The sequence below is a fragment of the Echinops telfairi genome, unplaced genomic scaffold (assembly GCF_000313985.2).
Source record: "Echinops telfairi isolate 266 unplaced genomic scaffold, ASM31398v2 ScPeMD7_2010;HRSCAF=2546, whole genome shotgun sequence".
In the NCBI taxonomy this organism is placed as follows: Eukaryota; Metazoa; Chordata; class Mammalia; order Afrosoricida; family Tenrecidae; genus Echinops; species Echinops telfairi.
In genome coordinates this window covers 10,874,538-10,895,798 of record NW_022105908.1, presented here as the reverse complement: position 1 = coordinate 10,895,798, position 21,261 = coordinate 10,874,538, and the positions used below count along the sequence as shown (strand labels likewise).

Genomic DNA, 21,261 nt, shown 5'->3' with positions numbered 1-21,261 from the left:
TATCTTTTGATAGCCGGGCACCATCAGCTTTCTTCACCACATTTGTTTATGCACCCATTTGTCTTCAGCAATCGTGTCAGGGAGGTGAGCACAGAATGGTATGATTTTTTGTTCTTTGATGCCTGATAACTGATCCCTTTGGCACCTCGTGATCACGTAGGCCACACAAGCGAATTCTATCACTATCTTACCCTATCTTCTTGCCAGACCCATGCAGGGAAAGGTTCTTTGGTGGAGGTACATGGCACAATCAAATTTCACTCAAATGTGACACTTGATTACTTGCTATCCAGTGGGTCTCAAGATACCCAGGGTATTTTGTGACCCACTTTATTACCATGGGTTATCCCATGGGAGTTGGGGATGTTGGTGGTGATGCTGGTGATGGTTGAGTGTTGTCCACCATCACCCTGGGTGAAGACCATGCTCATTTTCCACCCACCTCATCCCTGCAACCCCACGTGGCTCCTTATTCAACTCCCCTTACTGACCTCCCAGTACATTAAGGCCATTATCCACTGCTTTTGCCTCCTGAGACCTCTGTGAGATCACCATTGCTTCAAGCCATCTCTAACTCAACCCAGGCATTGCATTAGAATGGGAGTGTAGACCCTTGGCGAGTTGATTGTCTCTCAGACATACTTTTGGAGTGGCTTATGGAAGGCATCCCAGGCATGACAGGGTCTCTTAGGCCATAGTTACCCACTAATAATTTCTTCAAAGTTGTGTATACTGTGTATACTCATGTATGAGCCAAGTTTTTCAGCACATTTTTAATGCAGTTTTTGTGGTAAAATTAGGTTCCTTGGCTGATATTCGGGTCAGCTTATACTTGAGTATATGTGGTATGTGAAATTGTATTTAACAAGGTGATCAATAAGTGAGTAAGTAAAGTCAAAATTTCCCTTGAAAAATCAAATGACAACCCACCTTGAACCTGCTAGGTTTTTCTTACAGTTTTAGGTAAGCAATGGTTCGAGTAGTTGAATTTATATGGAAAAATGCCTACAACAGGGCTTTAAAAACTTTGTGTAAAAAATATCATATTTCATTTCTATTTTCCTTAAACTCTTTGAAGCCCTTCATATATTTCTGATATTACTATCACACTCATGATAACATGTTTTTATTATGATAGGTATGTATGCACTAATTTTTTTTTTCTTTCAGAAAAGTATGTGTTCCCACAGAAATGCACCTTATAGTGTGTTCTTAATGTAAATGATGGATGGAATTGCCTGTAATTTTTTTTCCTCCTTTCTCCCTGCCTTTCCCAAATAATTTTTAATTTGTAATTGCTTCCCCTGCTACTACCCAACTTCAACCTCTAATCTTTCTCTGTACACCAACTCTTTTACAGTTTTAAGTTCTGAAAGGTTTGCAAATTGGTTTGTAGGCACTTGCCAATATCTTCCTCTGATGGCTGGCATGACCAAGAAACTTTTCAGTTGGTTTTGCTCAGTTGTGTGAAGGTTCCTGTGTGGAATGCTAGTGGTTGAAGAGCTGCTCTGTGTGAGATTTGTGAGCCCCGGGCATTTTCTGTTTATTTCTGATGGTCCTTGGGTCCTGATTTATCCTGTCAATTTTGCTATCAAAAGGATTAAAAAAAAGTTTTATTGACATATAATACACATATCATGCACTTCAATTGGTCGTATCTTAAAGAGTTACACAATTATCACCACAGTCAGTACCAGAAAATTTCTTTCTTCCTGTACTCACTGCTATCAGCTCCCCATTTTCCTCCAACACATCCCCCACCCCGCCCTTTCCCCTACAGTCCAATGAGCCATTAATCCAGTTGCTCTTGCTATAGTTTTACCCATCCTGAATTTCAGATACTGGAAAACATTCTCCTTACCCCGCAAAAAATTAAGAAACAACAAAAACAATATAAACCAGAGAAAAAAACCCAATCAAAAAGAAAGCAGGAATTATCAAAAGCCAGAAAAAAATTTTAAATGGGAAAAAAGGGAGCTCAAATGATAAGGTCTTTGTTAGGCAGGGCTCTCTAAAGAAATAAAGCCAGGACACTTAGGATTATATATGAGGATAGGTTTACACAGTGAGAAGGAACGTAACAGCTAATTAGTCCACACAGCAGTACAGAGGGCTCAGTTCAATTCACTTTCATGGATCAGTTAATATACTGGAAGTCCTTCAACTCCCGTGGGCTTCCAAGTCAAGGAAGCCAACAAAGGATTCTTCCCTCAAGCAAGGCAGGAATAGTTTGCCCACATGTAGCAGACAGCAGGTGTGTCAGCAACAGTCAGTAGCTCCCGTGCTTAGTGAAGCAGGCTCCATGGGATCTCTCAAACTCAAGCAGGGTGACAGGACCCACCAGCCTCAAGCTCAAGGAATGTAAATGTGGTGAAGCAGGTCTCGAAGGAGCCGCAAGCTCTAGTGCCTCGATTCATGGGTTGACTCGGCCCACAGGTAGTGTAAGACATAGATTGAGGCAGAGAATGAGTCAAAGCAGCGGCATGATGATCTTATCACCAGGAAGCAAGAGGGAGGAGGGATGCTGGCTATCTTTATTTGGTTATCCTCCAGTCAAGCTGCGACCTGTTTAACTTCCATCCACACGTTCCTGTTGACCTAGTTTGCACAGTAAACCTAACTATCACAAGGTGTTACCTTTTAACCTGTTTCTGCAACAGTCTACTTTCTCTTGCATTCTGCAGAATAGCAGTTATTCATATCACTGGTCCATGGCCAGAGGATATTCACTGGAGGCTCAATCTATGTGTATTTACCCTTCACTTTTAAAAAATTAAACAACTTAAAAATGGTTCAAAAGGGACATCAAATAATAGGGTACCATAATTGAGTTTACACTGCTCTCTGTCTGATTAGAAAGTTTATTCACAGCCCTAAACTATGTTCAAAGGGGATTCACCGAAAGCTAATCCATGTAGGGGCTCTGCAAATGGAATTTGGACTTCCACTGTTTTCCTTCTACAAACTACATGTTCACAGTTTAGCTTTGACATGATTCCCTCCTTTGGATTTGGATTTTATTATTTATAATCCTTGGATCACACAGGTTGGTGTACTTCTTCCATGTTGATGCCTCGGAATGGCTGCTTGTTTTTAGACAAGTCTTTAAGACTAACTATTCTTTTTGATAGCAGGGCACTGTCTGCTTTCTTCACCACACTTTGCAGTAGCACCCTTATCTCCAGTGATCTTTTCATGAGGCAAGCGTCAAGCAAGGCCATGTCATAAGAACTAAATTTTTCTTAGATTGAGGCTAGAATTAAGTGTGGGCTCAAAATTCATTCACATATCTATGGCTTACATATGTCTGATTTACTCAGAAAGCCTCTTGTAACCTTTTGTGATACTAGTAATTCAAGGTTATAGAAAACCAGAGTAAGCTAGGGTGCAGAATAGCACTGAGGGAACACACAAATTCCTCTAGTTCTTGAATGATCCGTCCCCCCACCCCCACCCCCACCCCGCGCCTCACTATCATGATAATAGTTCTAGTTTACAAATCCTCCTAAACCAGAGCATATACTCTGATGCAGATAACACTCTCGACACAGAATCCAGGACAGATAAAACCCTCAGGAATAGTAATGGGAGTAGCCATACCATGAGGGAAGGGGGAAGGTGGGGAGAGAAAGGAGAGAAACTAACTACAATGATCTACACATAATACCACCCTCCCCCACACAACCCCCAGGGGCACGAACAACGGAAACGTGGGCAAAGGGAGACAGTGGATGGTGCACAGGGGTCCTTAAACTTTTAAAATGGGGGGCCAGTTCACTGTCCGTCAGACCTGTTGAAGGGCCGGGATGTAGTTTTTAAAAAGCTATGAACAAATTCCTATGCACACTGCATATATCTTATTTTGAAGTGAAAAAAAAAAAAGGGTAAAAACACCTGGCGGGCCGGATAAATGTTCTCAGCCGGCCTCATGTGGCTCGCTCGATGCAGTTTGAGGACCCCTGGACTCTAGATGAATGAGAATTTGAAATTTTTTTCTGTTATTTTCCCTCTTTTATTTAGAGGTGTCCAATGGAATCTTTGATTAAATGTTTAGAATAGGGTCCCAGTGGTCGGAATTGACTTAATGGCAATGAATGAATGCTGGCAGGCACCATCCAGTTCTAGTTTCATGGCAAGGAAGGCAGTATTCTTGAAGGCAATTAGACACATATTACATTACTTCCTTCTTCTTGACTCTACTTCTTCCTCTGCTGCTCTTGGTGAATAGAGACTAATTGTTGTACCTGAGTTGACAATATTAATTTTTTTTAAAAGACAGTCAAATTTAATAACCTAATTTTATTATTTATGGACTTTAATATCTATAACCCAGGGTTATGAAAATGTTTATAAAATACTCTTCTAATATTTAACAAATGCACTAAGTATCTAAGAAGAATTTTGTAAGAATCGTAGTAGTTCTTAATTTTGCTGAATCTAATTGTGTAAATGCTATATGCATTTGTATTAAGGATCTGGGCTGGTAACCACAGGGTTTCAGTTCATACTTAACCAACTATTCTACAGGAGAAAGATGAGGCTGACTGAGTCTGTAAAGAGTTACAAGGGTGAGAAACCCTATGTAGTGTTGCTGTGAGTTGTATTGACTCAATGACGGTAGGGTTTTGATATTCTTATGTAAAAATCCTTGTATTAGTCCATATTTAGTAATATTGACTCTCCTTTTTTCCCCCTTTCACAGATTCTGTCAATCTTTAAGGACAAATGTACCTTATAGCTCATGGAAGAAAAAACTCATATCAAGACATTTTTGGGTTCGAAGTTGCCAAAGTATGGAACAAAATCCGGAAGAAGTACACTGCAACCAATGCCAAATGGGACACCTGCCACCTTCTTAGACATTTCCAAGAGTAGCAATGTAAAAAGTTTCATCAAAAACAATGGCTCAGATTGTGCGTTGTCTCGTTCATTTAATTGGAGAAAGGCAAATAGATACCAACTCAGTGAACAAAGTGCTGGAGAGCCTGATACTCAGAATTCACTTGATAAATTAATTGATTCTGAAAAACATGCGCCTACCCAAGGAGTGTTTGATAAAAGTAGGATAAGAGGAAATTTGAAAAGTATTTCTGTCCTCACATCCAAGGTAGCAAAGCCATCCACTATGTTTGTATCATCTACAGAGGAGTTAAATGAGAAGTCTTTGTCTGGACCATCAAATTTGGGTAAATTCACCAAAGGGACATTATTAGGAAGAACTTCCTATTCTTCAGTCAGTGCTCCCAAATCACAGTTGAATGGATTTTATGGAACTCGATCAGCTGGTAGCATGCAAAGACCTAGGGCAAACTCCTATGTTACTAGAAGCAGTTCTGGAGAAAGCTTAGCACAGTCCCCAGACAACAGTAAATCTATTGCTTGTGAAAAAATGGTAAGGTCACAAAGTTTTTCACATTCCATTCAGAATTCATTCCTTCCACCATCATCTATCACCAGATCACATTCCTTCAACAGAACTGTAGATCTTACTAAGCCTTATCAGAACCAACACCTACACATTAGAGTGCCTCTACAGTCAAGCATGCTAACAAGAAATTCCCGACAATCGGAAGTACTCAATGGGAACGAACATTTAAGGTATGGATATAACAGGCCATATCCTGCTAGTGGAAAGAAGTTGACTCTATCAAATGGCTCTGGTATAACTTCCACTTTGGGTTATAGGATGGTTCATCCTTCCTTACTGAAATCCAATAGACCTGCATTTTCTGGGAGTATCACAGTTGATGGTAATAAAAACACACCTGTTAACACGTGTGTAGAGGAATGTGCTACAGATTTGGCTAATGAGAAAGCTACAAGGAAGGACCAAGAACTAATTGAAAATGATAGTTACCGAACAGAAAATGACCAGACCATGAAGAATGATGCCAAAATTAGATATCTGAGTGATGATGTGGATGACATTTCCTTGTCTTCTTTATCATCTTCTGATAAGAATGATTTAAGTGAAGATTTTAGTGATGATTTTATAGATATTGAAGACTCTAACAGAACTCAAGTAACTCCAGAGGAAGTTTCTCTCAAAGAAGAAAAGCATGAACAGATACCTCCAAAGGATATATTGGATTCCCCCACGGAAAATGAGAAATCTTTCAGTAAAACCGATGAATGGATAGATATAAACGTATCTGGTAAATATTAATATCTTAAAATTTGTTTGCTGCTAGGTGCTTTATAATCTAAATTATTTAGCATTATCTTTTGCTAAATTGAGAGCTCTGGGAACACAGTGGTTACTTGCTGGGTTATTAACTGTTTAAGGTCAGCAGTTCCAGAAAGCTGCACTGTGGGAGAAACATGGAAGTTTCTATGCCCATAAGGAGCTACAGTTTCTGAAACTCATGGGGGCAATTCTGCCTTGTCCGACAGGGATACGAGTTGGAACCGACTTAATGGCAGTCAGTTTGGTTGGGGAGGGTTTTTTTCCCCCAGTAAATTACAAGGTACTATCAAGTTTGTAATCTATATTAAATGCATATTAGAAGGAGAGTATGGATCCAGATAAAATTTAAGAAGGGAAACATTTGTCTTCCTTACTCAGTAACTTTTATACCTCATACTATTTTTTACCAAGAATATCAATAACAAAACTCTTTACTCACCTCTTCTTGGTTATTATATACAGACTTACTCCTACTCAGTGTAGGCAGTATTTTAAAATTGTTTTTTCCCCAACTTTCTCTGATCAGTGATATACCATAAAACTATTTCTTCTCTTAGGGTAATGGATCATTGTTATATGCTAAGACTAAAGCTATAAGGAAGGTTAGATAAGATCATACAGTTATGTCCAACCTAATGAGTTTTTTTATCCCAAGCACTTTTCATATTTGAAAGGAAGAATTCAGTTTCTTGCTTTACATACTCTATAGTTACCCACAGAAGAAGGAGTTTTTTTTCTGGTTAAACGTAAATAATACTTTGGGCAATAAAAGATTTTTATTTATATGTCTAGAGATATTTTAGAAGTGAAAAGTGGATAAATTAATTTTTCTTAATCCCTTTTGGAAAATATTTCAGAAAGTTTTTAAGATTTTGTGTTTTGCTGTTTGACATTTTTAATAGAATTTAAAAAATTCTACAGTTTGGAATATTCTTTTGCCAACCCTTTTTGCTGTAATAGATGATATTAGAGCGTACATTTTTAGAGATTTAGCAACAATTTTATTTTTATGAATTAATAATTGCTCTTTTTCGCTTCCTTTTTCAATATTCAATTGAAGACACGAGTGAATGTACAAAGCACACTGCTGGGAATAACTTGATTTCACCAGACACAGATTACAGAGCTGGTTCTTCCTTTGAACTCTCCCCATCTGATAGCTCTGATGGAACATACATGTGGGATGAAGAAGGCTTGGAGCCCATTGGAAATGTGCATCCTGTTGGAAGCTATGAGTCCTCTGAGATGAACAGTATAGTATGTATGGATTTATACTCCATTTTAAACTTTACATTATATTTGTAAATGATGATTACATTTTTTCATTACCTTTTTTAACCTTATGAATTAACTTTGAGAACTGGGAATTCACCTTTGTTGTTAGGTACCATCGGATCATCTCTGACTTAAACAGTGAAATGTTGCCCAGTACTGTGCCATACTCACAGTGCATATGTTTGAGCACATTGTTGCAGCCATTGTGTCGGTCCACTTGTTGAAGATCTTCTCTTTTTCATTAACACTTTAATTTATCAAGCATGGTATCTTTCTACAGGGATTAGCCTCTCGATAGCATGTCTAATATAAGCAGGGTTAGCCTCATTCTTCCTGCTAAGGAGCCTTTTGACTGTGCTTTCTCCAGGACAGAATTATTCCTTCTTTAGGAATCTGGTTTGAAATTATTTCTTCTGTGTGTTATTTCCCCATGCTTCATGAGAGGTTTTCTCCTTAAACTTTGAGGAATGTACTTTTGCCAAGTTTTCTATCCCAGAGGGCCTGTTACTTCTGTCCAAGTTGATCGACATTTCCTTAGTAAGCGGAAAATAACTTGGTAGTTTCATACTATTTGTCTCACCTTGTACTGTAGCCTGTACTTTGATTGGTTTATGTTACAGATTGTGTTAGCATTGTTCAGTATGTTTATGCAAAGAAGTGACTGATTACCATGCAAATGAAGTGCCTGTGACCTACCAAGAAGGAATTGGTCAGTTCATGGTCCTGGTGGATGGGCCATACCTTGAAATTCACCAATTTTCGTGTGTGTGTGTGTGTGTGTGTGTGTGTGTGTGTGTGTGTGTATGAGCTAATATGGACCCCACAGGGGTTGACAGACAGTAAAAAGAAGGAAGGAAGAAGCAGGAATGGAGATAAAGGCAAGAAGAAAGAAGAGAGTAGCTGAGAGAGAGGAAGCAAAGAACCTCTTAAAATAGTCAACACATTTTATGGCTGTTATGCAGAAGACAGAGGCCTGGAAGAGGCCCTGTGGTAGGGTCAGTGATGGCAGAAGCCTACCGCTAGGAATGCAGCTAAGAGCTGAACAAATCCGCTATACAGGCTATGAGCTGATTCATTTAACAGTGAGAGGATCACAGCAGGGATTCTGAAGTCAGAAGGTCTATCTTCAGAGGACTGAGAGGACCCTGTCCTCCGGTTGCTGAAGAGGCCTATATACACACATGAGAGAGAGGGGGTATGCAGGACAGAGCAGGGCCTTGCTTGCCCGCGGAGAAGAACATTTTTTTGTTTTTTAAATCATTTTATTGGGGGCTCATACAATTCTTATCACAATCCATACACACATTCATTGTGTACATTTGTTGCCATCATCATTCTCAAAACATTTACTTTCTACTTGAGCCCTTGATATCAGCTCCTCTTTTTCCTCCTCTGTCCCCATCCCCCCTCCCTCATGAACCCTTGATCATTTATAAATTATTATTATTTTTTCATATCTTACACTGTTCGACGTCTCCCTTCACCCACTTTTCTGTTGTCCATACCTCAGGGAGGAGGTTATATGTACATCCTTGTAATCGGTTCCCCCTTTCTACTCCACCTTCCCTTCACCCTCCCAGTATCACCGCTCTTACCACTGGTCCTGAAGGGATCATCTGTCCTGGATTCCCTGGGTTTCCAGTTCCTTTCTGTACCAGGGCACATCCTCTGGTCTAGCCAGATTTGTAAGGTAGAATTGGGATCATGATAGTGGGTGGGGGGGAGGAAGCATTTAATAACTAGAGGAAAGTTGTATGTTTCATCATTGCTAGCCTGTACCCTGAGTGGCTCATCTCCTCCCCGCGACCCTTCATTAAGGGGGTGTCCAGTTACCTACAGATGGGCTTTGGGTCTCCACTCTGCACAAACCCTAATTTACAGTGATACGATTTTTTTGTTCTTTGATGCCTGATACCTGATCCCTTCGAAGAACATCTTTTAGGTAAGATTTCACAAGTATTTTTTATAGTCAACTGTGTTAGACAGGGTTCTCTAGAGAGATAAAACCAAATTCCTGATAATATAATATATTTATTTATAAAGATAATTAGATATATAACGAGAAATGAACTGTTAAATCATATACAGATAAATATACAATACAAGAAATAAACAGTTAAATTAGAAAGCACTATAAATGGGTTAGTGCAACTCACGTCTGTGAGAGAAAGTTGAGAGACTAGCAGTCCTTCAAGTCTCTGTCTGATGCCAGATCTTTCTCTATTTGTAGAGAGAGCTAGGCTATGTCAGCACAGCAGCCAATCACAAGGCAGGTCACCAACCGCCAGCCCCAACCCCAGAGAAGTCTTAAAGGGACCTCAACTTACAGCGACACAGTCCACAGGCTAGGCGTCCCACAGGTAGTGTAGCCTTTAAATTGAGGCACAGAACAAGCAAGGCAGCCGCACACTGGTCCGATGATCACAGAGCGAGAGACAAGAAAGGCAAGGCTCACCAAGCCATCCATCTCTCCGCCCCTCAGTCAATCCCACCTGCGTTTATCAGCCAGGCTGGCACAATAAGCTCTCTCATCAACACATAACTAGAAATGAGTGACAGTGAGGTTGCAGTACTGTGCCTTAACTTGTTCCTGAAGTTCTCTCTCCTGAATCTGAGACTGGTGCAGTGTCAGATTACACTCATGCCATGTTTATGTGGCAGAGGAGAGATCGCAGAAGTTAAGTGATTACTTTAAAATTATTGTTAAAAGTTCTATTTTAAACATGTACTAAAAAACCATGTTTGGATTTTTATTTTGTATGGTGTATAAAAGTAATTTGTAGATAGTTATCTTTGTCATAGTATTTCAATCCAGGATCAATTATTTTGTGAAATAGCTCACTTGAAATACAATACATGCAGTGTGATAAAAATGTAGTGGTTTTTTTTACCCCCAGTAGAGACATGGCTGTATGAAGAAGCTTCAAGAAGTTAACAGAAAGATAAAAAAGAAAGATAATGGAATTTTCCCATGAACTCATTGAAGAGTTGTCACATTTTTTAGATTTTTAAAAGATTGCTTAGGATGAAACAGTTTTTACTAACTGTACAAGTCAACTGCTTGTAGAATTTTTTCATAAAGATATTATCCATAATTCTTTTTAAAAACAGTTTTATTGGGACACAATTCACATATCATACAATTTAGTAGTTAAAATCATATCAAGAAGAATTGTACGATCAGCCCTCATTAATTCTTGGTGCACATTTTTTCTTATGGAAATTAAAACATTTCAAGGGAGTCAAAAAGACCAAGAAGTCAAATTGAAGTGACATAGAAGAGAAGTTTTTCAGTGGCCTGTGTATGGAGAGCTTGTTTGCATTATTCAGAGGATTTATGTGATAGGGAAAAGGGCAAGAAATAAGGATTAAAGTGCCATATGACCAAAATGTTGTGTTCAGAGTGACTCATTGTAGTTACTCACTGTGTAAAATTGGATTTTCCAGTAGTTGCATAGGGAAATTGTTAGTCTTTGTGAATGTATTAAATTTCAATCAGTGTAATTTTCTACACTCAGATAAACCTGTGACTTGGAAAACATAAACATTATTATCAGTGGCTACTTAATTAAAGCTGCACAAACAGAGTGTGGAACACATTTAAAGAGTTTATTTCATTAGCTAAAGGAAGTTCAGAGACTGTTCTTTTTAGGACCTTATGTGCGAATAGAACTTAAAAATATGTGTAACTAAGATGCTTAAAGTAGAAATGAACAGTGTGCCCAGCAGATGGCAGCAATATGCTGTTTAGGACAAGACAAAGCAGCTAGCTATTGACCAACTCAACCCTGAGTTCACTCACTGTTCTTGTAACTAGGGACAAATGCTGTTAGCTGCTGCTGAGTTGATCCCAACCCATAGAGGCCCCGTGTGATAGAGTAAAACGGCTCCATAGGGTTTCCCATGCTACAGTCTATAGCAGATTGTCAGGTCTTTTTCAAGGTGAGGGTGAGGAGGAGCTTTTTATTAGCCAAGCACTTAAGCTTCTCATCAGGGCTATGTAAAAATCATGAATGTCAAGTTGATTCTGATTTCAAGTGACCCTATAGGACAGTGTTTATCTATCCCAAAGGGTTTCCGAGGCTGTAAATCTTTATGGCAGCGGTTCTAAACCTGTGGGTCGCGACCCCTTTGGGGGAGGTCGAATGACCCTTTCACAGGGGTTGCCTAAGACCATTGGAAAACACATACATATTTCACAGTTTTTATAATTACATATTGTTTTGTGATTAATCACTATGCTCTAATTATATTTAATTATATTCAGTTTGTAACAATGAAAATCACATTTATATTATGATTCATAACAGTAGCAAAACTATAGTTATGAAGTAGCAACGAAAATAATTTCATGGTTGGGGGTCACCACAACATGAGGAACTGTATTAAAGGGTCGTGGCATTAGGAAGGTTGAGAAACACTGCTTTCTTGGAGCTCCTGATGGGTTCAAAACTTGTCACCTTTAGTTAGCAGGTTATTGCCTAACCACTGCACCGCCTGGCCTCTTCAGGGCCAAAGAAAAACCAAAAACCAACCTCCCTGCCATCAAGTTGATGCCGACTCACAGAGAACCCTGTGGGTTTCTGAGACTGTTTATGGGAGTAGAAAGCTTCATCTTTCTCACGAGGAGCAGCTGGTGGTTTTGACCTGTGGACCTTTTGGATTTCACTCCAATGCATGTCGCTTTCTCTAAAAGTTCAAAAGGTTGCTAATTAGTTTCTTACACCTATGATGGGATACAGCAAAAATGGTAAATCTGTGTTTTGGAAAAAGATGTATGTTTTTCTTTACTTGGCTTTTAATCGAGGACACTGGAGGGAGGATATATTTGAGAGGGTCTTGTTGATGGAAAAATTGAGAAGAGTGTTTACTGTAGGTATCACCCACTTCTCTGAAGTGCTATTGATTTTTTGCCTTGTATATTTTAAAGTTATTTTGTTACGTATGCACCTCTTCAGTAGTTTCCTAGTGAATTGGACATTTAAGTCATTATTTAGTGATCTCCTTTAGGCCCAATCCAACTTTAAATTTGAAGCTCTTATTATTTCAAATATTAATATTACTATAATTTCAACCTTTTTGATATATGGCAAATAGCTAGTTTGATAAAAATCTTATATATATTCTTATTTTAACGAGTTTAATGTATTTATATATGTTTTGTATTTCATTTTGTCCTTTTATTTTTAAAATTTAAATTGTTTCATATTTCATTGTTTCTTCCCCCAAAATTTAAAATTAAGGAGCTTTAGTTAATAGTTCTAACTTAACCCAAGAACTCTAGCGTGTTCCTTATTTTTCTTGATCTTCTCCATCTCTTGTCACCTAAACTCCTTCTCTCCTCTGACCTGCTCCCCTGGGTTTTGTTTTAAAATGGTGCTTAAGATGAAGATTTTCACCAGAATGTTGTTATCTCCTGATACAGTTTATGTCAACCCACTGTTTAATTCAGCTGATATTGCTTCCATAGCAAGACTTTATCTGTGGGAAGCAGATGTTGATTTACATTCTGATGGAAGTTATTTAATTTGTCCTGGTTCCTAACAAACAGATTTGTAAGGCTGAATGCTTTGCCTGGTTCTAGAATTTAGGCTAGTTATTTATTTAAATGCTAAAAGTGTTTTGTTGTGGTATAATTTACCAAAGATAAAATACACAGATTTTCTTTGGATAGCTCAATGTATTTTATTAAACGTGTATATTCATTTAACAGTCAACTGACATTGGAATATGTCCATCATCCTAGAATATTCTCTTCCCATTTCTTTCTTTCATTCTCTTACCTCTCCATGCTTTTATTCCACTACTTGTCTGATAGTTTGCTGTACTGTACTTTAGTGGCTTGTAGGTTGCTGGAAGCTATGTCACCAACACTTCAAACACCATGATGTACACGTTTCATTGGAGCGTCTAGACTAAGACAGACTAGAAAAAGAGCCTGGCAATCTATTTCTAGTAAAAACCTTATGAATAGCAACTGAACACTGTCTTGTACCTTATGAGTAGCAACTAAATGTTGTCTGATACAGTGCTTGAAGATGAGCCCCTTGGGTGGAAGATACTCATGCATGACTTGGGAAGAAGAGCTTCCTCCTCAAAAGTAAAGCTGACATTAATGACAAATATAGATTGTGAAACTACTCAAAATAAGAAGAAACATGGTCAACATAGATAATTGGAATGTGGGATGTACTGAGTATGAATCTAGGTAAATTAGAGATGTTGAAAATAAGGACATAAATATCAATACTCTAGGGAATATGAAATAGAACGCATATATATAAATGTCCTAGGTCTTAATTAGCCAAATGGAGTGGCACTGGTCATTTAGAATGGAATGATCATATGGTCTATAATGTTGGAAGTGACTGATTGAAGAAGAATGGTGTTGCATTCATCATCAAAAAGAACATTTCATGTACTGTCCTAAAGTACAGTGCTGTCTGTGGTCAGATAATATCCAAAGACTGTAAGGAAGATCAATTAAAGTAAGTAATAGTCAAATTTACACACTGACTAATGCTTTCAAAGATGAAGAACATTTTTATTAAGTTTTTCAGCCTGAAATTGATAAAATATTTAGTCAATTGATGATTATTGGTGGTTAGAATGAGAAAGATGGAAATAAGTATTAGTAGCAGGAAAATATTGCGTTGATAAATACCATACTGGAGAGAGCATGACATAAATTTACAAAAGCAGTGGCTTAATCATCTTGAATACTTTTTCTTCTCTCAACAACATAAGCTGTAACTCTACTTGTGGAACTGCTACAGGAAAGAAAACACAGTAATCACATTGATTACATTTGTCATAAAGGCAAGAGTCTAACTCAGGAGTCCTCAAAATACGGCCCTCGGGCCACATGCAGCCCCGCTGAGGACATTTATCCAGCCCACTGGGTGTTTTTGTCCCGTTTTGCTTTTACTTCAAAATAAGGTATGTGCAGTGTGCATAGGAATTTCTTCATAGTTTTTTATTTAAGTGTAGCCCGGCCCTCCAACGGGTCTGAGGGGCAGTGAACTGGTCCCCTGTTTAAGAAGTTTGAGGACCTCTGGAATTGTTTAGTAGACGATATGCAAGTACAAGTTGAAGCTGAAGAAAATTTTCAAATAAAAAAATAAATATATGAGTGCCCAAATGTGACCCTACAGGGATTCCCTACATAGGGAATCAAAACCAACATCTAGGAAAGGGTAGAGATCCTGTGAGTATTAGAGCAACACCAAGCCAGCGGAGAGGAAGTACTAAGAGGTGGAAAAAGGGGGAAAGTGATGGTGGGGCAGGAGGAGGCAAAAGGAAACAAAGGTAAGCTCTAGGAAGCAAAGGTATAGCTAGGGAGATTAACAGAAGTGTGCACTTACGTAAATACATTAATCCATAAAAATAGAGGTATTGACCTATGTGCATATATTTATAAGGCAATATATTGAGGTTGCAGACAGGCCTTTGTTTAACAAATTGGCATTCTGTGATGCTCTCACACACACCCCCCACCACACACACACACACACACACACACACACACACGATTGCTGAAGACAAAATGGGTGCATAAGCAGATGTGGTGAAGACAGGATGGTACCCAGCTATTAAAAGATATAGTGCCTGGGGTCTTAAAGGCTTGAAGTTAAACAAGTGGCCATCCAACAGTGAACCTGTTCAACAAGACCACATGGAAGAAGCACACCAGTGCAATTGTGAGGTGTCATCGAGACTGGGCAACGGCCATCAGAAGATTCACAACAAACAATAAACAGACAAAAATGCATTGGTGAGAATGGGGTGGTGATGTGAGCGGAGACCCAAAGCCCAACTGTGGCCAATATATATACATATAAAAAGAAGCACATAAAATATTAAAAACCAGAACAGCCACACCAAGTATAAAAAGGGAGATCAAATGACAAGGATTTAAGCATTAAGTCAGATATATCATTTTAATCTGCTAGAGTTGTCTCTCTAATACTCCGTCTGATAACCAGGTTATTCCCATCTCTCAATTATTATTAGAGGGAAATCACCAGAGGCTTATTCCCTGTAGATTCTGCAAATGTATTTTGGGAAAGCTTTTACTGTCATCCATTGCTTTCTGCACAGTAGATTTTCACAATTTAAGCTCTGATAGTACTCCCTCCTTCAGATTTGGATTATGTAATTTACAATCCTTAGATCTTGGAGGTTGGTGTGTTTCTTTCATGTGAGCTTAGTTGACTTTTCTTAAAACTGTCTCACAGACTACTGATTTTTGACAAAGGCCCATATACGTGGGAAGGGGATACTCTCATAAAACCGTGCTAGAAATACTGGATGCCCATTTGCCAAAGAATGAAACAGGACCCATACCTCACCTACGCACAAAAATGGACTCAAGGTGGATCAGACATCTTAATTTAAAACCCAAAGTTCCCAGGATCATCAATGAGAAAATTGTGCTAAACCTAAGGGCGCTAGTGCAGGGTATCCGTGGGTTACCAGATGTAACAAAGGACGCACACACAGTGGAAGTCAAAATAGATGAATAAAAATAAAACAACATGTGTCCATCAAAGACTTCATCAGAAAAGGAAAACGAGAACCCATAGATTTGGAATATATATTTAGCAATGACACAATGGACCAAGGACTAATTACTAAAATCTACAGAATACTGTAGGAAAAAAAAAACAGTAAGGAAAAAAAAAACCTTTAAAAGGTGGGGGAAGGACGTGAATAAGCAGTTCGCAGAGGATGATACTGGAATGACTTGACAAGGACATGAGGAAATGCGCTTGTTGACTAGCCATCCAGAAGTACAAGTCCAAACAATGAAGAGATACAACTCCCACAACTCTAGCCCAATTAAAAAGAGTAAGTGCTGCAGGGATTGTAACTCTTCACACTGCTGGTGGGTTTGTACATATGGAGAACCATCGTGGAAATTGAAACTCTTGAAAGTTTTTAACACAATTGGTCGTACCTTAATTTTTGATCTCACTGATGTATTTGTTGTTTATTAATTATATTCACTGCTAATGAGAAATATCTGCTAGCAGGTTATCCCAGTAGACAAAATCAGGGAATATATGGAGTTACAGCCTCCGAAACTCACAGGGACCATTCTACCCTATCCTGTTGGTCACTCTAAGTTGAAATCCACTTGATGGTGGTGGGTTTTGTTTTGGTATACATACATCACTCACACATTTATATCAGTCTTTATTTTCAAATGATTGTATTTGTAATTTTAAAACACTGAAGATGAAACCAGAGGGGAGATAGACAAGGTGCTGGGAGGTTAGGTATAAAATGAGACAAGGTAGTGGGTTGGGCTAAGTTGGTTGCAGAGCAGTGCTATGGAGAGGAGCAGTTTGGAAACGGGATTTACAAGGCATAGTTGTCCAGAGTTTTTTATTGATGTGGCTGCTTCCCTTCTCATTATCTACATTATTCTAAATTGTATGTTTGACTTGTAACTCCCTAACACTCCCTAACACTCATCTCTCTGAAACCTATCCTCATGTTTTACAAATCTGCCTCTCTGGTTCATATAATACATATTGAATGTAGTTGACATCTTGTTGAACTCATCCTTTAGGTTTCTGGCATTTAATAAAGTGTCAGTAAATATTTGCTCAAATAAAACACCCTGATTGTCATTTAAATAATAATAAATGAAAAACTAAAGTTTAAGTATTTAATACTGTTGACTTTCCCCCCATATGCATTGTGACATAACTTGTTTACAAAGTAAGTTTCTAAGGTATCACGTGTCATAATAGCAAGCTTCAAGTAGCTAAAAATGTAGTGTGGATAAAATGTAATAGCAAAGGGGCAGATTACAGAAAATTGAGGCAGTCGATAATAGGTAACTAGAAATCTCATTGCTACTTACAGCTGTGTTTTGACACAGAATTACAGAACTTCAAGTCATTGAAAAATTTAATGCAACTCAATTGTTTTACAGATAAAGCAGAATGAGTGAGATAAAGATAATAAATTTTTCTTAATTCACATTTTATTTGCCAGTATAGGGAATCTTTGAAGTGTATTTAATTACTTTGGTTTCTTTTAGATCTATCAATGTAATTCTTAAATTTGGGGGAATAGTTTAAATTTACCAAATATAGTTATTGTGAGTCTTTTAACATAATTGTACTTTGATTCCATATTAATACCTTTTGTAAGTGAAGTATGTTAACAATGTGAAGTTCAATGAACAATTTGTTTCTTTAGCTTCCTCTATGTTCTAAGCATCATATTATATTCTGAGGATACAGAAATGGATGCTTTTGTTGAAAATGAGGTCCAGGTCTAGGATGAATGATGGAGATGTAATAAAGAGATGATCATTATATAGGTTTACAGGTGTATCATGCTATGCTTAGTGTACATGTGGTTTCAAAATAACACAGAAAGGACATCAAACACTGTATGTGTGTGTTTCCATAAGTTTCTGTGTTGAGTTGTAAAAAGTGAATATAAAGTTGACTAACTGGTCTAGGAAAATAGGGAGAGATCATTTTAGACATAGGAAACAATACGTACAATGCATGGAAATATTACAAAATCATGATGTAAATGACAAATAACAGCATTATTCTTTAAAACTGAGGATGGTGAAACTTTGCCCTGCATTGTAGTTATCAGGAGGGACCAGTCCTGAGAAAAGGATGTAATTTTTGCTAAAGTAGGGGGTCAGTGAAAAAGAGGAAGACTTTCAAAGAGACTGATTGTTATAGTAACTGCAACATTAGGGTCAAACTTAAAAACAGCGTGAAGATGGTACTGGACTGGGCATTGCATTGTTCCATTGCACATAGGGTTGCTATGAGTCAGAACTGGCTTGAAGCAGCTAACAGCACCAAGATTGTCTTGGCAAGTAGCTAGAGAGGAAGCTAGAGGAATGACCAGATGGAAAAGCAAGAGGACTTCAGTTTTACAAACTGAAAGGGCAAATATTATTTTTGTAACATATTACTAATCAGATATTAAAATCTGATTAGTAAATCAGATTAATAAGACAGATATTAAATAATATATCAAGTTTGGAGGAAGGCTTATAACATCCATTGATCTACAGATGGCACAACATTGCTTGGTGAAAGTGAGGAGGATTTGAAACATTTGTTGATGAAGATTGAGGATTGCAGCTTTCAATATGGATCACAACTCAACGACTAGAGATTCAATCAAAATAGCTGTTACTCAAATTTAAGCATCAACCACAAAAACAAGTGATGAAGAAATTAAAGAGTTCTGTCAATGATTTCAGTCAGAGACTGATCAAATAGGCAATCAAGATACAATGATAGTTATTGGCGATTGGAATACAAAAGTTGCAAACACAGCAAAAGGAACGGTAGTTGGAAAATATGGATTTGGTGATAGAAATAAAGCTGGAGATTGCATGGTAGCATTTTGAAAAACTGACTTGTTCTTAGCAGATGCCTTTTTTAAGTAACACAAAAGGTGACTATACACTTGGGCTTCCCAAGTTGGAATACACAGAAATCAAATTGACTACATATCTGAGAAGAGAAGATGGAGAAGCTCAATATCAGCTTAATAAAACCAGATCAGGAGCTGACTGTGTAATAGGCCATCAATTGCTCATATACAAGTTCAGGATAAAGCTGAAGGAAATTAAAACAAGTACATAGGAGCCCAAATACAACCTTGAGTCTATCCCCTGTGAGTTTCAAGAACAGATTTGATGCATTGAACACTAATGGCTGAAGAGCTGATGAGCTGTGGGAAGACATCAAAATCATCATTCATGAAGAAAGCAAAAGTTCCTTAAAAGGATAGGAAATTAAGAAAATATCAAAGTGGGTGTCAGAAGAGACTCTGAAACTTGCCCTTAATCATAGAGGAGCTAAGCAAATGGAAGAAAGGATGAAGTAAAGGAGCCGATTAGAAAATTTCAACGGGCAACTGGAGCAGACAAAGCCAGATATTATAATGAAATGTGCAAGGACCTAGCATTAGAAAGCAAAAAGGGAGGCATACGCTCAGCATATCTTAAACTGAAAGAACTCAAGAACAAAGCCTTGAGTTGCAATTTTGAAAGATTCTATGGACAAACTAGTGAATGATATTGGAAGCGTCAAGAGAAGATGGAAAGAATACACAGAGTCACTGTACCAAAAAGAACTAGTCGACGTTCCAGCATTTCAGGCGGTAGCATATGAGCAAGAACTAATGATGGTGCAGGGAGAAGTTCAAATTGCCCTGAATGTATTAGCCAAATCAGGACTCCAAGAATACCCATTGGAATGTTTCAGAAAGCTGAAGCAGCACTGGAAGCACTCTCTAGACTTTGTTAGGAAACTTGGAACACAGCTACTTGGTCAACTGACTGGAAGAGACCATATTTGTGCCCTTTCCAAAGAAAGGTGACCCAACAGAATGCTCAAACTATAGAATGATAGCACTGATAGCTCACATAAGTAAAATTTTGCTTAAGACCATCCAACAACAGTTGCAGCAATACATTGACAGGGAATTGCCAGATGTTCAGGCCAGATGAAGAAGAGGATGTGGTAGATGGATCTGGTTTCAAAACAGAGAACTTAAAACATGTTTATTTGTGTTTCATTGACTATGCAAAAGCATTCAACTGTGTGGAATAAACTATGAATAACTGTGAAAAGAGTAGGAATTCCAGAACACTTCACTGTGCTCATGTAGAACTTGTTTATGGATCAAAGAGTAGTGTGAACAGAAGAAAAGACTATATTGCATGGGTTTAAATCAGGAAAAGTGTGCATCAAGGTTGTACTCTCTTATACTTTTTCAATCTGTATGCTTAGCACATAATCAGAGAAGCTGTATTATATGAAGAATAGGGTGGCATCAGAATTGGAGGAAAGCTTATTAACAACCTGCAATGTGCAAAGGACACAACCTGGTGTGTTGAAAGTAAGGAGGACTTAAAACACTTGCTGGTGAAGATCAAGGATTGTAGCCTTCAGTGTGGATAACAACTCAATATAAAGAAGGCAAAAATCCTAAACAAATGGATCAGTAGATAAATGGAGAAAAGGTTGAAGTCGTCAAGGATTTTGTCTTGCTTGGATTCACAAGGAATGCTTATGGATGCAGTAGTCAAGAGATCAAAAGACATGTTGCATTGAGTAAATCTGCACAAAACCTCTTCAGAGTATTGAAGAGCAAGGATGTCACTCTGAGGACTTAGGTAATCCCTACCATCATATGCATGTGAAAGTTGGACATTTAATACAGAAGGCCATGGGAGAATTGGTGCATTTGAATTGTGGGACTGGAGAACAATATTGAAAGTTCTATGGACTGCTAAAGGGAAAAACTGGTCTGGGTTGGAAGAATTAATGGCCAGAGTGCTCCTTAGAGGAAAGATGGCAAGATTTTGTCTTACATACTTTGGACATATTGTCAAGAGAGACCAGTCCCTGGAAGTGGACATTATGCTTCCTAAAATGTAAGAGTTGCAAAAAAGAAGAAGGCCCGCTACAAGATGGATTGACACGGTGACTGTATTATTGGGCTCAGGAAAAAGAACAATTGTGACCACGGCACAGGAACATGCAGTGCTTATTCTGTTGTACATAGGGTCACTGTGGTTCATAGCCAACTTGATGGCACATAACAAACAACAACAACAGTAATCAAAGAAAGACACTTTTCTGTGATCTATGTTTTTCTTGGCTTATTTTGAGAATTGAATTGGTAGGCCAGAATTGGATTAGCTCTCTGGTAGCTGTGCTGTAACTGCTCTGCCATTGGGACTCTTTTAGTATTCAAATAAGAGTTGTATAGCTTTTTTTTTTTTTTTTTTT

General features: G+C 38.1%; 1 protein-coding gene across 4 annotated transcripts in view; it reads left to right on the top strand.

Annotated features, from left to right (window-relative positions):
- Positions 1–21,261, top strand: part of CCSER2 (coiled-coil serine rich protein 2) — a 167,762-nt gene that overhangs the window by 39,844 nt on the left and 106,657 nt on the right. For all 4 annotated transcript variants that reach the window (XM_045293352.1, XM_004712985.3, XM_004712986.2 and 1 more), the window contains exons 2-3: positions 4,703–6,155; positions 7,248–7,444. In XM_045293352.1, coding sequence (XP_045149287.1) covers positions 4,742–6,155; positions 7,248–7,444 — 1,611 coding nt within the window. In that variant the 5' untranslated portion in view covers positions 4,703–4,741. The remainder of the gene's footprint in view (positions 1–4,702; positions 6,156–7,247; positions 7,445–21,261) is intronic.